Genomic DNA, 17,120 nt, shown 5'->3' with positions numbered 1-17,120 from the left:
ATTTTTACTTAGTGTAAGTACTTTATACCACTGTGCAGATGATTGGTTTTGTCCTTATGCCCTGCTTTCCCATGGAACTACATATTACACATGTTCAATGTTCTCTCATGTTACATGAAGATGTGTTGCATAATAATAGCCTGGAACAGAAACATGTCAAAGGGTGAACACCAAAAGTTTGCCCAAATGCCAGATGATCTGGTCCATCTTTAGCCCAGTCTGTCTAAATGGTTGTATTTGGACAGAATGTTGATTAATTCGTTTTTTGTGTTAGAAATGCCTGTCCTGAATTCAGATCTGTCATGTGTGCTCCCTCTCCGTCCTCTAGGTCACCAGGCTGCTCGTTATAGCGCTGGACTCACCTGGACTCCAACACCTCCTTGATTACCTGCCCTACATGTGTCACTCCCTGTGGTTCCTTCCCCAGGTGTCATTGTTTCTGTTCCAGTGTCATGTCTGTGCATGTTTCTTGTTTTGTATTAAGTTGCGTTTATTTATTTAAACACTCACTCCCTGAACTTTCTTCCCAACTCTCAGCGCACATCGTTACAAGATCCCAGTTCAGTCCTGGTGAACGCTCTGGCAATTTAAGAGAAACCTTCAACATTGATGTTACTTTAGCAATTAATATGATAATTAAATTATATTTATTAATCCCAGATGGATAAAGTGTTCGTCAATCAAGCACTAATTTAGTCACAAAGACAACCAGCAACAATAGAAGTAGCAACAACAGCAGGTAGAAAACAACAACATTTCAGTCAATAGAATAGAAATAATTAGTTTAGGTTAGATTTAAAGTTTCCAAGAGCAATGTAAACCACGTGTTACACTCTTCATCCACCCCAACCTCCTCTCTGCAGCAGAGAATTCTGCTAGTCTCACTCCAATGTGTCCAGTAATAAGACATTTAACCAGTATGTATATTGACATGAAGTAAAAATAGTATAGGATCAAATACATATCTGATCAGTTGACGTACATGTTATAATGTTCTACTGTATGTCTGTTTCCTTCTTCGTGTTAGGATCCAGAGTGTCTGACTTGAGGTACTGCCAGGAGTTGCTCCATTCTGCCTGGGGCAGTTCAACCCCGTGGAGTTGCATGTGGTGTTTGGGGCTGTTGTGTATGAGAGGTTCTGTGCCCTGGTTAAGCTGATGTGGGTGATTTGGTTTTGAGAGTCTCCATGATTGTTTCCACCGGTCCAGTGATACTGAGTTGTTGGATTCTGGGGCGACAGATAACCTCCAAGACTCTGCCCAGTCCTCCAACTGCTGCTGGTGCTGCTGTGTCTTCCAAGATTCAGACCATTCATTCTGAGGCATGCTGTTTTCAGCATGATCGACACCCAGGCACTTGTAAGTCTTATGCTTATTGGACAAAAACACAAAATCATTTTGGGCTTTTGTGTTGTTTTTTGACAGATTCGGACAATCAATTTCTTCGAGCTCTGCCTGGGACTGAGGTTGATTTTTCAAAGATTTCCAGGACTCTACCCCTTCTGGTGAGGACATAATGTTTTCATCAAGCTGGGAGATCAACAGATCCTTGAACAGCTTGTGTTTTAGTGATACAGGGAGAAACTGCCGATTCTGGGAGTATATAGAGGCCCTGTATGAGTGATGTTCATGACAAGAACTCCAGGACTCATGCCAATCCTTCAGATATGGATTGTTGTTTTGAACATTGTTACCTGCGACCTTCCAAGATTCTGTCCAACCTGGTAAGAAGCCATCGGGCTGTACTCTTTCTGTAATCATCTTGTTCTCAGTATGCTGCTTGTGTAAAGGCTTGAGTGTCTTCCATGCATCCTCCCACTCCGGAAGGTTTACTTTGTTATCCAAACGCTTAGCATTCAGTAGTTTGTTGCTTTGTTCCCGGCTGAAAGCTGGCCATCCCTGCTGCCAGGATGTTGTTTGTGTGTGCAGTAAGCGACTGAATAGCAGTGGTCGACACTTGAAGGGCTTTGCCCATTCATTGAAAGGTAGGTTTCTGTCCTGCTTAAACACCCTCCACCATTTTTTTCCAGATGGGACTTCCTTCTGTGGGGGCTTCAGGATTTTCCAGGAATCACCCCAGATTGCCTGGTTAAGATTATATTTGTAAGGCTGAGGATATGATGGTGTGCTGGCTTTCAGCATCTCCTCCTCTGGTTTTGGGGCTAGGGGCTGTGCCGTCTTGGGTGAGGTGGGGCTCTCATCCTCTGGCTTGAACCTCCATGATTCTGCCCAATCATTCAAAGGAATCTCTATTAGATGTGACAAATTATTAGAGGATTCAGAATGGCTATATTTTTCCTCCTCCTCCTCCTGTGTCGTAGTGTATTGGGTAGGCTTGATGGTCTTCCAGCATTCAGACCATTCATTCTGGACCATACAGTCAACGCTCAAAAAACATTCAGTCTTATGCCTTGAGAAAAATACAACATCCCTTTGGGGTTTTAAGTCATTTCTATTTAGGTTCGTCCAAGATATCTTCCAGGAATCCGCCCATTTTGTTGAAGGATGTTGTTGTTCATCTTTACCTGCTACAGCTTGCGCAGTTGACACTTTCCAAGACTCATGCCAGTTTGAGAAAGGTGTGTTAAGCTTGTAGAACTGAAAAGGCAGTGGGACATGGGACATTTCCAACACCGATTCAGTTTCTTCTGAATCTGACTGGGACTGAGGATAAGGTTTCACAGATTTCCAGGACACAATCCACTCGTATGAAGATGGGATTTCCTCATCAAGCTGGGAGCTCAACAGCTCATTGGTCAGCAAGCATTTTGACATCATCATAGCATGATGACAGTACTGGAAGTCCATAAAGGACTTGCAACAGTGGTGTTCTTGGCACAAACTCCAGGACTCATGCCAATCATTCCAATATGGATTGCTGTTTTGTTTCCAAGATTCTTTCCAACCTGGCAAGAAAGTATGTTGGGGAGGCATGGGGGTCTTCCAGGATTTAGACCATTCACTCTGAGGCATGCTGTCAACACCCCGGAACCTTTGGGTCTTGTACTTATTTGAGAAAAACACAACATCTCTTTGGGCATTTGTGTCATTTTGATGCTGACTACATATCTTCCAGGAACCTTTCCATCCATCTTCAATTGCTTCATTATTTGCAGTTGACACTTTCCAAGACTTGTGCCAGTTTGAGAAAGGTGTGTTAAGCTTGTGGAACTGGAAATGCAGTGGCACATGGGACATTTCTACCTTTAATTCAGTCCCTTTGGGCTCTGACTCGGACTCTTGGTACTGGAGCTGAGATTTCACAGATTTCCAGGACTCTATCCAATCTGATGAAGATGGGATATCCTCATCAAGCTGAGAGATCAACAACTCATCGGACAACACATGTTTTGACATCAACTGGGAGTCTATGGGGGCCTTGTACCAGTGGTGGTCTTGGCACAAACTCCAGGACTCGTGCCAATCCCTCAGATATCGGCCACTGTTTTGGACATTTTCACCTGCGACCTTCCAAGATTCTGTCCAGCCTGGGAAGAAGGCTTTGAGCCGTACTGTTTCTGTAATCATCTGGTTCTCAATGTGTTGCTTGGATAAAGATTTGGATGTCTTCCAAGCGTCCTCCCACCCTAGAAGGTTTACTTCGACATCCAAAGGCTTAGCTTTCAATAGTTTGATGCTTTGTTCCCAGCTGAACACTGGCCATCCTCGCTGCCACCACTCTGTTTGCTGGTGAAGGATGAAACTGAATAACAGTGGTCGACACTTGAAGGGCCTTGCCCATTCGCTGAGAGGTAGGTATCTATCTGGCTTCAAATCCCTCCACCATTTTTCCTCAGGTTGGACTTCCTGCTCTGGGGGCTTCAGGCTCTTCCATGACTCATCCCAGCCTCCGGCTGGTTTGAGAACTTGGTGCTTTGCCTTCTTGGGTGGTTTCTTTTTGGGTGGTGGTGGTGGTGGGGATGGAGCAGGTTTGGGAATCTTTGGTGGTGGTACCACCTTAAACATGGCTCTTTCGATGTCAGCATCAACGTCTGGGATCACCGCAACCTTTCTGAAGTCAGATATGTTGCTGCCCTTTCCCTTCGTCTCCGCTGCCGTAGGGGTTCCATTTGTGTTCGCCAGGCGAGACTGCCACTTTTTGTAAAGCCTGTGGAAGACAGCACCACAGCAGGGTACATTTTTTAAATAATAACACAATAATATTAAACTGCCCTTATACTATAGGTTGTTATTCAATAGTCACTTTTTAAAAACAATTAAATCTGTTTTTTTTAATCAAATCCAGCATGAACTGTTGTAATGCATTGCAGTGTATTACATATTATAAACTGGTTGGTTCGAACCCTGAATGCTGATTGGCTGACAGCTGTGGTACATCAGACCGTATATTAATGGGTGACAAATGACAAAAATGTATTTATACTGCTCTAATTACGTTGGTAAGCAGTGTATAATAGCAATCAGGCACCTCAGAGGTTTGCGGTAATTGGCCAACATACCACAGCTAAGGCCTATATCCAGGCACTCCACGTTGCGTCTTGCTTAAGAACAGCCCTTAGTTGTGGTATATTGGCCATATACCACACCTCCTCGGGCCTTATTGCTTTATCAACGTGTTATGACTGACAAAGCTGTTCCTATAGGTCCCTGGCCATTCAAAGATTGACATGCGTTAAGAAAGAGTGGTTAAGGATATGATGCCACACATTCTTAAGAAATATGCATTTGAATCCAAACCATGAATATAGTCGATGTACTTTGAAGTGATAGTTCACTTTTTGGAAGAAAATTAATTTTGAGAAAGGTTCATGTGAGTCATATGTTCAGTCTTACCCATTCAAGGCACTCTTTCCTTGTCTCTCCTTTTCCAGTTGTCCCTTCTGACTGAACTGCTTAGCTCTGTTCTCCCATTGGTTCCTGAGCTGGAAGTTGTCGTACACTGTCCCTTTATCCCTGTCTGACGACATCATGCCACCTCCTGATGACATCATGCCACCTCCTGATAGGAAAACACATTGCGTGTATAACACCATTTTAGTGTAGCCCAGACACTGGTATGAATGAATGAATTACATAAATATTAAGGCTCGTATAAGTTCAAGAGTATAAGAGTTCAGGTTCAAGAGTCATTTGCCCCCCCCCCCCAAAAAAAAGGCATGTCTACCCGGTGCAAACAATAATACAGGAATAAAAAAAACTACCATTTTAAAGCTCTAAATGTATCAAATATGTTTTTACAGTCAAAGTGCAGTGTAAAAGCCCATGTAAGTGCCCATAAAAGATGCAGCTATTTTTGGGAGAGCAACAGCTGTTCCATGGACACCATAAACAGCCACTAAAGCTAATACAAGCTAGCTAGTTGGAATAAAACAAAATAACTGGTTTTGAATTTCACTAACTTTATGATCCAAAACAAAGACTAGCTAGCTCTTACTTCTTGGCCAGGGCTCCTGTGAAAAAAATAGATTATTTTCCCAATGTCACTGGTCTGGATAAAGAACGATAGATATATAAATCTTCCTCCCTTGCTCCATTAGTGTGTGTACAGCGCACGATTTCTGGTCTGTGTGACTTGCCAAACTGACTCACCCCCTGTGCTATAATTGGCTGAGAAACTGAAGCTTCAGTCATGGGATGAATCCAATCCCAGGTTGTGGTATATACTGTAGATTCATTACGAAGAAACAGTTCCACTGAAAGAGGAGAAAAGTCAAATATCATAAGGCCATGCCATGAGTTCTATGTAGCCTATGATGCTGAAGAAAAAGGATATTTCAAAATTCAGGAGAAGTGAAATTGAAAGTATTTGTTTAAATAATAACCTCAATCTCACTTCCATTATTTTCCCTAATATTCTTAGCTCTTCCCATACTACAAACTGGTATTGTATTTCAATTTGCAAAAGCATTGAGTTCAGGGGCCTTAAATAACCACAATACTGATATTTGTAGAGTAAACTCATTCATTCTGTAATCCACTATATGTTATAAATTGTAAAATCAATGTCTCTTGGATAAAAATGGCTTATATGTCTCTGTGTCAGGTCTGGATGGCTCTGTGCTCTATTTAAACCACGGTGACTGATCTATTTTTACAGGATTGGATGGTTTTGTCATGCCGTCACTATGACAAGTGCTCACTGGGTTCCCTAAAACACTCCAACTTTGAGTCCATGTGGTGTGCTGTTCATGGGACAAGTGGCCCAGTAGACATTCTTGGAATTCATATCCCAGTGAACAACCTCGTCAGAACTTTCAGGACAAATTTGCCAAACAAGGCATACATTTTTCAATTGACATTAATACATGTTGTCTTGTCTAAAATCTCTTCCATAGGTTTTTTTTTCCAAACGTTGTGATCAAAAGAATATTCACATTTGTTCCATATAATTTGAGAGTATTCCAAATAGAATATATGCATGATTATGTAATATGGGGGATTTAAATTATACATATAGATAGCTGCTCCTGCTGACTACACCATTTAACGTGATTATTTTGCTTTTAAAAGGTAGCATAGAGGGAAGGTCCTCAAGCCAAAACAATTTAAGAATAGAGCAGTGAAAAAAAAAAACTTGAAATGTGTACTGAATCACAGAAAGTGCACTACACAGTAGTATCACAAAATGGATTATAATTGAATTAACAAATATTTAAAGTGCAACTGAGCGCCAGAACCCACTTCTCTGGTTGAAAATGAACTGTGGCATCGATTTCAGTCAGAAACATTTATTCCAGTACCAACATTTACCAAATCTGTAAGTAGGATAATTGGTCATATATAATAGTTCATATATATATGCCAAAACAGAGTTGTGTGAGATGTGTAACAGAGGATGTCAAAACTTAACATGAGGGTTGGGTTGTGATTTAAATCCTGCCCCCATTGGCTCACTGCATGGCAGTCCAATCACGACTGGCAGTAATCAAATCCTCCGGATAACAGCTGCCCAGTGTGCTGCAGTTCACGCTATCCAATCACTCACCAGGATCAACTTACCCACCCATTTATTTACAGACAGCCGAACTAACCATTAGCACACAACACCTTGGACTTGTTTAGACAATACAGTGGGGCAAAAAAGTATTTAGTCAGCCACCAATTGTGCAAGTTCTCCCACTTAAAAAGATGAGGCCTGTAATTTTCATCATAGGTACACTTCAACAATGACAGACAAAATGAGAAAATAAGTATTTGGTCAATAACAAAAGTTTCTCAATACTTTGTTATATACCCTTTGTTGGCAATGACAGAGGTCAAACGTTTTCTGTCAGTCTTCACAAGGTTTTCACACACTGTTTCTGGTATTTTGGCCCATTCCTACATGCAGATCTCCTCTAGAGCAGTGGTGTTTTGGTGCTGTTGCTGGGTAACACGGACTTTCAACTCCCTCCAAAGATTGTCTATTGGGTTGAGATCTGGAGACTGGGTAGGCCACTCCAGGACCTTGAAATGCTTCTTATGAAGCCACTCCTTCGTTGCCCTGGCGGTGTGTTTGGGATCATTGTCATGCTGAAAGACCCAGCCACGTTTCATCTTCAATGCCCTTGCTGATGGTAGGCTTTGTTACTTGGTCCCAGCTCTCTGCAGGTCATTCACTAGGTCTCCCCATGTGGTTCTGGGATTTTTGCTCACCGTTCTTGTGATCATTTTTACCCCACGGTGTGAGATCTTGCGTGGAGCCCCAGATCGAGGGAGATTATCAGTGGTCTTGTATGTCTTCCATTTCCTAATAATTGCTCCCACAGTTGATTTCTTCAAACCAAGCTGCTTACCTATTGCAGATTCAGTCTTCCCAGCCTGGTGCAGGTCTACAATTTTGTTTCTGGTGTCCTTTGACAGCTCTTTGGTCTTGGCCATAGTGGAGTTTGGAGTGTGACTGTTTGAGGTTGTGGACAGGTCTTTTATACTGATAACAAGTTCAAACAGGTGCCATTAATACAGGTAACGAGTGGAGGACAGAGGAGCCTCTTAAAGAAGAAGTTACAGGTCTGTGAGAGCCATAAATCTTGCTTGTAGGTGACCAAATTCTTATTTTCCACCATAATTTGCAAATAAATTCATTAAAAATCCTACGTGATTTTCTGGATTTTTTTTTATTTTGTCTGTCATAGTGTACATATGATGAAAATTACAGGCCTCTCTCTCATCTTTTTAAGTGGGAGAACTTGCACAATTGGTGGCTGACAATACTTTTTTACCCCACTGTATATACGTTTAAGATGGTCACAAATGTTATTTTGAAAGAATATACATGTTTGTTTTTTGAAACAGCATTGGCTTTCAAACATCCTCACATTTGTGAGCTAACATTAGCATCACAAACAATTTTCATTAAAGAAAGCTACATCTAGAATGCAGGAAATCCAGTACGCTCGAGGCTTCCCTGACCAATCACGTTGACATGCTGCATCGCACAGTTGATAAGCCAGTTTGAGGGGGGGGGGGGGGGGGGGGGGGGGGGGGGGGTGACTGAAGAGGTGCAAAAATAACACACCCACATTGAACCACAACTCCAAGACACAAATCGAATGTCTTAATGAGTAACGAAAAATCCCAGGTGGAATTGGCAAGTTCAGCCCCTCTTTAATGTTATTACAAGCAATATTTAGTTATTTTAAGGTTACAGTTGTGTGTCTAGTACAACAGGGCATTCATGTAAGACTTCAGTGTTTAAATGCAATGTTCAATTAAGGCTAGTAAAAGTCTCTCAAAGCACAGCAACTATAGACAGGTTGGTTGTTTCGCAACCAGCACATGCAGCACTATGGGGCAAAAAACAGTTGACTTAGATTGAATAAATATAATTGACATGTTGTCAATGTTTATTGAAAACACAGTTACACATGAGCACTTGTCTCAAATACATGGCTATTGTTGGTTTGCTAGCTAGCAAATTTGCCATATTAGCATTGACATGAAATCAGTCAAAACACCTTAACAAGACACATATCAAGATGAAACTAGTCACTTACGATTCCCCACAGGCAGTTTGTCATTGTTGGAAGCTGTCTGGCCATCCAGAAATCACCATTGAAACGTACAAATCATTTGTGAGGTTATCAGCTAACCCATCTATAGTGCACACACAGCAAACTGTATTAAGTGTAACAAAAAATGCATTCATCACTCTCAAAAATGTCTGAAAGACTTTAAAGTGCTACATGCATGGAATAGCCAAGCCCACAAACACAAAAAAAAACAAGAATTACCTTTGCTGACTGTCTCCAAGTCCTCACAGACACTGATCCGACAAGATGTACTCAGAATTTCACAATAAACACAGAGACTAGATATAATTATTTTCAACTGTGATTGGGAGTTCAGTCCATAGGCTAGAGCTAGTCTGGGACTTGGAGGTAGCAGCGGCTCTTTTTTCCTCTTCCTGGTTGGCAGGAAATGCAGCCATTTTAAGATAACAGGAGGAGACGCATGCTCCGCAGTCACACCTGCAATCAATTAAGACAAAACACAAAGAATCAGTTCGAACAGACCAATAGGAGGCATGTAACATGACTATGTTACTTAACTCAACAATATCAGCTACACCCTGTCACATCCTTGCCCACTTAAAAATAAAATGTGTCCCACATTTGCTGATATCAAACACTACATATCTGAAAAGGAAGCTTCTTCAGGTTTCTTGAGGTCAACTAGTGCAGCTCTGTCAGTTTGGGTCATGATGGGAGTAGGAACTGCCTACAGTCAGAGACGGAGGAGGAAGTGAAACATCTCACTCCTTCCTTTTTTCTGGTTCATATACAGTACAGTCAATTACCTAATTATACCAGACCCGAGAGCCACTCCTTAATAAGTAGACCGGAACTGTGACCCTTTTCTTCAATGGTAAACGGCCTGAATAAGACTTCTTCATTTATCCACCATCTTTTCTAAAGTTTATCTGCTGACAAAAACATTACCCAAGGGCCCTCAGCCCACAATCTCCCCCAGCCTAATCCCATCTGCATACATACACTTTACAAAATCCTTGCCATAACATCTTGCTTTTTACCAGCCTTATTTTCCATCCCTTTACTTTCCTCTCCTTTCCTTTCCTCACATGTCCCATCACATACTGTTAACAGTTTTCTTCGAATTTGGTCTTTAAAAAGTTACTTTAAGTTAATTAGGTTATAATGCATGGTTGTCATCGTTTTCATGTCTTAACCTAAATGTGTTGTGTTGTTTATTTGTGTGCAATGTTTGCTTGCTTCATGGCTGTCATGGTAATTAAGTCCTATTGTCCCCAGTCCGTATTGTGTCCAAGAAAACAAAGAAACAAAAACAAAAAACAAAACAAAAAAAGCCCTCCGCCCCTTTTCCTTAGATGGGAAAAAAGTTGTTTTGACATCTGGGAGTCCATAGAAACCTTCCACCAGCGATGTTCTTGGCAGAAACTCCACGAGTCACGCCAATCCTTCAGACTTGGAGGATTATTTTGAACATTGTCACCAGAGAGCCTCCTTGCCTCTCTCCAACCTGTCAAGGCTTTGGGCTTTACTGTCTCTGTAACCGTCAAGTCCTCAGTGTGCTGCTTGGCTAAAGGTTTGGGCGTCTTCCAAGCATCCCCCCATTCTGTAAGATTTACATTGTCATCCAAAGGCTTAGCATTCAATCGTTTATCACTTTGTTCCTCTGTGAACTCTGGCCATTCCTGCTCCCAAGCCTCGAGAGATACTTGTTCTTTAATGTTCAACAACAGTGGTTGAGTCCTCCAGGCTTCTGACCATTTATTGACATCAAGTATGTCCGATGAAGCCTGAGTTTTTGGGGGGGCATCAAACTGCGATTTCTTGGGTGGTTCACGTTTCTTTGTGGGTGGTGTGGGTGGAGGTACCACCTTAGCATGGACTCCAAACCTGGCCTCCAAACTTGGCCTCCAAACCTGGTCTCCAAACCTGGTCTCCAAATGTGCTGCTTCAATGTCAGCATCATTGTCAAGGCTCATCACAATTTTTCTGGAGTCAGACATGTCATCGCCCGTCCCTGTCTTAACAGTTTCTGCAATCATCTGATTCTCTGTTTGCTGCTTGAGTGAAGGCTTGGACGTCCTACAAACTTTCTTCCACCATGGAAGATTTACTGTGTCATCCTGAGGAGGTGACTGTTTTATGGCAAGCAGCTTCTTCTCCTTGGGTTGTGGGGCTGGGGGCTTTGCGCTCTTGGGTGCGGAGGGCTTATTTTCCTCAGAGCTCTCCTTCCTCAGCTGAAGGAGTGGGTCATGTTTTTTCTCATGAGTTGGTGGCTCAGATTTCTGTATAGTTGATGGAGGTGCCACTTTAGACCTGAAGTTAGACATGTCGCTGCTCTTTCCTCTCTTCTCCACTGCCGTAGATGTTCTATTTCTGCTGATTGCCAAGCGATTCTGCCACTCTCTGAAAGCCTTTACTTTTTCTGTAATGCCCCTGTTTTCTGTGTGCTGCTTGGGTAAAGGCCTCGACATCTTCCAAGAATCCTTCCACTCTTTAAGGTTAACTTTGTCATCCAAAGGTTTAACTTTCAGTAGTTTGTTGCTTTTTTCCCGGCTGAACGTTGGCCATCCCCGCTGCCAGGACATTGTTTGGTCGTAAAGGATTCTACTGAACTGCAGTGGTCGACACTTAAAGGGCTTTGACCATTCACTTGGACCATTCGGTAGTTCTCTATCCCTAATACCCCTCCACCATTTTCCCTCAGATCGTCTTTGTAAGTCTTTGTATGAGAGAATGACTTTGGGCAGAGGAGGAGGTGATGGTTTAGGTGGGGAGGGCTTCTTCTGCACTGGCTTGGGGATCTCTATCTTCACCCGTCGTGGTGATTTCTTGGGAGTGGGTGGGGGTGGAGGTGGGGGCGGGGCTGCGTCTAGTGGAGGATCAAGTCTAAACCGTTTCAGTAGAGGACAATACACCATATTTCTGCCCTTTCCTTTCTTCTCCAATGCCATCAGTCGAATGTGCCGCTCTTTAATAAGCCTACGGATGAACACACAGAACCATAGCGAATTAGAAAAAAAACAACACCATACCATTATTGAGGAGATGATCAAGAATAGAGTTGAGGATGGGGAGAAAATTAGAGACAGACCACAAAACAGACCAGACCTCAAAACCCCCATGTATGTCTGTAACTCTGTCTGTCTGTCTGTCTGTCTGTCTGTCTGTGTCTGTCTGTCTCTGTCTGTCTCTGTCTGTCTCTGTCTGTCTGTCTGTCTCTGTCTGTCTGTGTATTACATTTGTTTTGTGATTTTTACCGATTCAGGTCTCTATTTTCCTGCCCCTCCTTCTCCTGCTGTCCCTTCTCACTGATCTTCTGGGCTCTGTTCTCCCAAGGGTCTCGAAGCTGGCAGGGGTCGAACGCGATTCCTTTACCAAACACAGCCCTTTTATCCCTGTCTGACGACATCATGCCACCTCCTGACAGAAGAAAAACACATAGCATGCATGACAGCATGTTAGAATTGTCCAGACACTGACATTAATTTATTGCAGATCTGTGTTGAGTGTAGTTTTAAAGGCCGAATGCAGCCGTTTTTATATCAATATCAAATCATTTCTGGGTAAAAATGAAGTACCTTACTGTGATTGTTTTCAATCAAAATGGTCAAAAAACAAAATTGCTTCTTAGCAAAGAGCAATGCCTAACTACTATTTGGCAATAGTTTTAAATTTATCATCAAATATGTTGGACTCATTGACAGAAGCTGTATTTTCCAATAAACTATGATGTACAATCATTTCTGGCACCGGTCTGATTTATTGATATGCATGCAAGCCACTCTCCAGAATAAGTGTCCATATCTACAGCAGCTATTTTTGGTAGAGCAACAACAGCTGTTCCTTGAACACCCTAAATAGCCACTGAGGCTAACACTATCTAGCTAGCTAGTACAGAAAAACAGGCCTTATCTACTTTACAGACTTTATAATCCATTACACAGACTATCTAGCCTTTACTTCTTAGCTAGGGCTCCCATAAAACAGAGATTTATATCTCAATGGGACTATTGTTCATAACTGAATGATAAATAAATAAATAAATACAATGTCCCTACCTTGCTCCTTCACTGTGAGTGGGAACGGTGTTTGTGCTTGTCTTAGACCCGCCCCCAATGCTTCGATTGGCTAAGAAACTCACTGGCATTTGAGCTGAATCAAATTATGGATTACGCCTTTAAGATTTAAATACAAGCATTTCCACATTATTTTCAAATATCCATAACACACCATAAATTCCATGCAGTTTATAACACTGAGTTTAAGGGTAATCTGAGTCCTCACCCACATTTTCCTCAAATGGTTTATGGTCTTCCCACGCTACTTACTTACAAAAGTCGTATTGAGTTCACAAATTTCAGAGAGACTTCAAATTAAATAACCTCATTGTCAATCGTAGAGTAAAATGTATATTTTTCTTGTGGAACTTTAATACTATAGTCCACTATTACACTTAACCTGACTTAACTTTAAATCAGAGATCATACATGATAGTGTTTAGTCTTTCATTGTTTTTACATCTTGACTTTGTTTTTTGCGTGTAAATCTCTGTGATTTTTTTTGTTATATTTACATTTTACAATTGATCCCTTATTCAATTATTTGCCAGCTTGCGGTGTGGCTGTGATCTCTAAAAGTGGAACTGACAGCATTTTAGCAACATTAAATCTTATTCAAATCTGTTCATATAGATATGGTCATTTTCACATTTTCATACATTCATAGAATGTTTGGGAATGGTGTATAGTAAGGCATTTTGGAAAATTCTATGCTTGCTTGCAGATGTGCAGAATATGCTGCGACCCTAATCAAAAAGTATTTAATAACGCAAAATAACTAAATGTTTTTGCGCTGTATGGATCACCGGTGCAGTTGAATGCAGCATTGCTTTATGGTGCATTCAAAATGTCTTGTAGTTGAGTAGCCAGCCTAGGCTACTGCTCAAATGTTGCTGTAATTGGCCTACATGTTTCTCTTTTGCATGGTGTTTAGTTGCAGGTTTTGTTTTTTGGTTATTCATTGTCAAACTTTAAAAACTGAAGCCAGACTGTAACATTAAAGTAGCCTAGCTATGACTGTGGCATGTGTCTGTACACTTTCCATCTGCTGCGCGCTGTTAATGGAACACAGGAAAGCCTCAATTGAAGTTGAATTCACAGATGCAAGCGCATCAGGCTGTAATTTCATAAAGTAGATGACTGAACTGTTGACTCATTTATACTCACTTGAGTGTTCTATTTGGCCCACGGGCCTTGTGTTTGACACATGTGCCCTAGCCTATTAGCCACGTTATGATTGACTTGGGATCAATGCCCTTGCTAGTTTGATTGTATTGACATACACAGTCTTAGTTACAGTCGTCCGTTTTTGTTCAACATTTTTGAGTCATTGAAACTGCAACGGTGCAGCAAACAACAATTTACCACCTGATTGCAATATTTTTTGGACTACCAAGAAATGTATTGGTGAATCATGTTAATTATGCATTAAACTGCATCCATCTATTCTTCCAACAATACCTTACTGTACATCATGTGATTTTTTTGTCAAATAGAACGCCTACAAACACATGAAAATAATTTTCAACCAAGCAGGTGGCAACGCAAAAGTCCGAAATAACGATATAATAAATGCCTTACCTTTGAAGAGCTTCTTCTGTTGGCACTCCAAAATGTTCCAAAAAAATCACAAATGGTACTTTTGTTCGATAATGTCCTTCTTTATATCCCCAAAATGTCAATTTATTTGGCGCGTTTGATTCAGAAATACACCGGTTCCATCTCGCCCAACATGACTACAAAGAATCTAATAAGTTACCTGTAAACTTGATCCAAACATTTCAAACAACGTTCCTAATCCAACCTCAGGTCTCCTAAAACGTAAATAATCGATAAAATTAAGACAGGATAAACTGTTTCCAATACCGGATGAAAACAACGTGAAGTGCGTTCCAGTTCAAGCGCACCAAACAGTAGAGTCCACATGGAGTGACACTTGCAAAGAACAGCCATGCATCTTCATTTCTCAAAAGAAAAACATAAACCAATTTCTAAAGACTGTTGACATCTAGTGGAAGCCATAGGAACTGCAACCAGGTTCCTATTAAATAGTGCTTCCCGTAGAAATCCATTGGGAAATACTATGACCTAAATTTTTTGTTTGTCCTTGGGGTTTTGCCTGCAAAATCAGTTCTGTTATACTCACAGACATTATTTTAACAGTTCTAGAAACTTTAGAGTGTTTTCTATCCATATCTACCAGTACATATGGATAGCTTCTGGGCCTGAGTAACAGGTAGTTTACTTTGGGCACGCTTTTCATAAGGACGTGAAAATACTGCCCCCTATCCCTAAGAAGTTGGTTTTGAAGCGTAAACTGGGAATTTGATATTTTTGACTGATATTATGATTGTCTGTTTGTTTCATATCTGCAAAGTAGTTAAAACGCTGTCTGTTCCAATTCAAGGCCTAGATGCCTCTGTGGCTTATTTTTGCCTTACAGAGTTATGGTTTTGCCATAAACGGTTTTGTCATGTGGCTCCCTGTAACGGAAGCTTTGTTACGTAATGATTGTAGGGACCAAAAAAATCAAAAGGTGAACACAGTGTGCAAATTTTTGATTTTATTTTATTTTTTTATTCTAAAAAAGATATACACTGCCGTTCAAAAGTTTAGGGTCACTTTGAAATGTCCTTGTTTTTGAAAGAAAAGCACATTTTTTGTACATTAAAATAACATAAAATTGATCAGAAATACAGTTTAGACTTAATGTTGTAAATTACTATTGTAGCTACTAGTTGAGTATCTGGAGCATCAGCATTTGTGGGTTTGATTACAGGCTCAAAATGGTCAGAAACAAAGTACTTTCTTCTGAAACTCGTCAGCCTGTTCTTGTTCTGAGAAATGAAGGCTACTCCATGCGAGAAATTGCCAAGAAACTGAAGAACTCGTACAACACTGTGTACTACTCCCTTCACAGAACAGCGCAAACTAGCAAACTAACTAGCTAACCAGAATAGAAAGAGGAGTGGGAGGCCTCGGTGCACAACTGAGCAAGAGGACAAGTACATTAGAGTGTCTAGTTTGAGAAACAGACACCTCACAAGTCCTCAACTGGCAGCTTCATTAAATAGTACACGCAAAACACCAGTCTCAACGTCAACAGTGAAGAGGCGACTCCAGGATGCTGGCCTTCTAGGCAGAGTTGCAAAGAAAAAGCCAAATCTCAGACGTGCCAATAAAAACAAAAGCTTAAGATGGGCAAAAGAACACAGACACTGGACAGAGGAACTCTGCCTAGTCATTAGCTGCTCTTCCTGGGGTCCAAACACACCAAAGCACCCACATTGCATATAAAACAAAAGATAAAACAGTGAACCATGTTTGTACTGAATGAGCTAAAGATAAAACAGTACATCATATAACATCCCTACACCACCACATATCCACAACACAAAATGTTCAATACCACCATACATTAATATCACAATGTGTGCGTATGCATGTGAATGTACCTTTGTGTGTGTCTCTTCACAGTCCCCGTTGTTCCATAAGGTGTAATTTTACCTGCTTTTTAAATCTGATTCTACTGCTTCTACTCCGTTACCTGATGTGGAATAGAGTTCCATGTAGTCATGGCTCTATGTAGTGCTGTGCGCCTCCCATGGTCAATTCTGGACTTGGGGACTGTGAAGAGACCTCTGGTGGCATGCATTGTTTTGTATGCATGAGTGTCCAAGCTGTGTGCTATTATTATAAAAAGACAGCTCAGTACATTCACCTTGTCAACACCTCTTACAAAAACAAGTAATGATCAATCTTTCTTCCACTTTGAGCCATGAGAGATTGATATGCATGTCATTATGTTATCTCTCCATGTACTTTTAAGGGCCAGCTGTGCTGCCCTGTTCTGAGCCAACTGCAATTTTCCCAAGTCCCTGTTTGTGGCACCTGACCACACTACTGATAAAGTAGTCTAGGTGCGACAAAACTAGGGCCTATAGGACCTGCCTTGTTGATAGTGTTGTTAGGAAGGCAGAGCAGTGCTTTATAATGGATATACTTCTCCCTATCTTAGCTACTGTTGTATTAATATGATTTGACCATGACAGCTTTACAATCCAGGGTTACTCTAAGTAGTTTAGTAACCTCAACATGCTCAATTCCACAATATTCATTACGAGATGTAG

At 41.2% G+C, this 17,120-nt stretch overlaps 1 protein-coding gene across 8 annotated transcripts; it reads right to left on the bottom strand.

Annotated features, from left to right (window-relative positions):
• Positions 1-472: 472 nt before the first annotated feature.
• On the bottom strand, positions 473-13,085 carry LOC110537018. Of its 8 annotated transcripts, none has more exons than XM_036936991.1 (6): positions 12,190-12,325; positions 8,936-9,409; positions 5,550-5,653; positions 4,794-4,938; positions 2,180-4,107; positions 473-2,143 (listed from the first exon to the last, which is right to left on the bottom strand). In XM_036936991.1, the coding sequence occupies exons 4-6, from the start codon at positions 4,928-4,930 to the stop codon at positions 996-998; spliced, it is 3,213 nt and encodes a 1,070-aa protein (XP_036792886.1). In that variant the 5' UTR covers positions 4,931-4,938; positions 5,550-5,653; positions 8,936-9,409; positions 12,190-12,325; the 3' UTR covers positions 473-995. The 8 variants fall into 8 exon arrangements, with proteins under 8 accessions (XP_036792886.1, XP_036792888.1, XP_021478401.2 ...); XM_036936993.1 differs by lacking the exon at positions 12,190-12,325 and having other exon boundaries at positions 8,936-9,035; positions 9,173-10,148; XM_021622726.2 differs by lacking the exon at positions 12,190-12,325 and having other exon boundaries at positions 8,936-10,148.
• Between the last annotated feature and the right edge of the window lie 4,035 nt (positions 13,086-17,120).

This window comes from Oncorhynchus mykiss, chromosome 12, assembly GCF_013265735.2.
Source record: "Oncorhynchus mykiss isolate Arlee chromosome 12, USDA_OmykA_1.1, whole genome shotgun sequence".
NCBI classification, from domain to species: Eukaryota; Metazoa; Chordata; class Actinopteri; order Salmoniformes; family Salmonidae; genus Oncorhynchus; species Oncorhynchus mykiss.
Note: the sequence above shows the minus strand (reverse complement) of the source record. Positions and strands in the feature narration are given on the sequence as shown.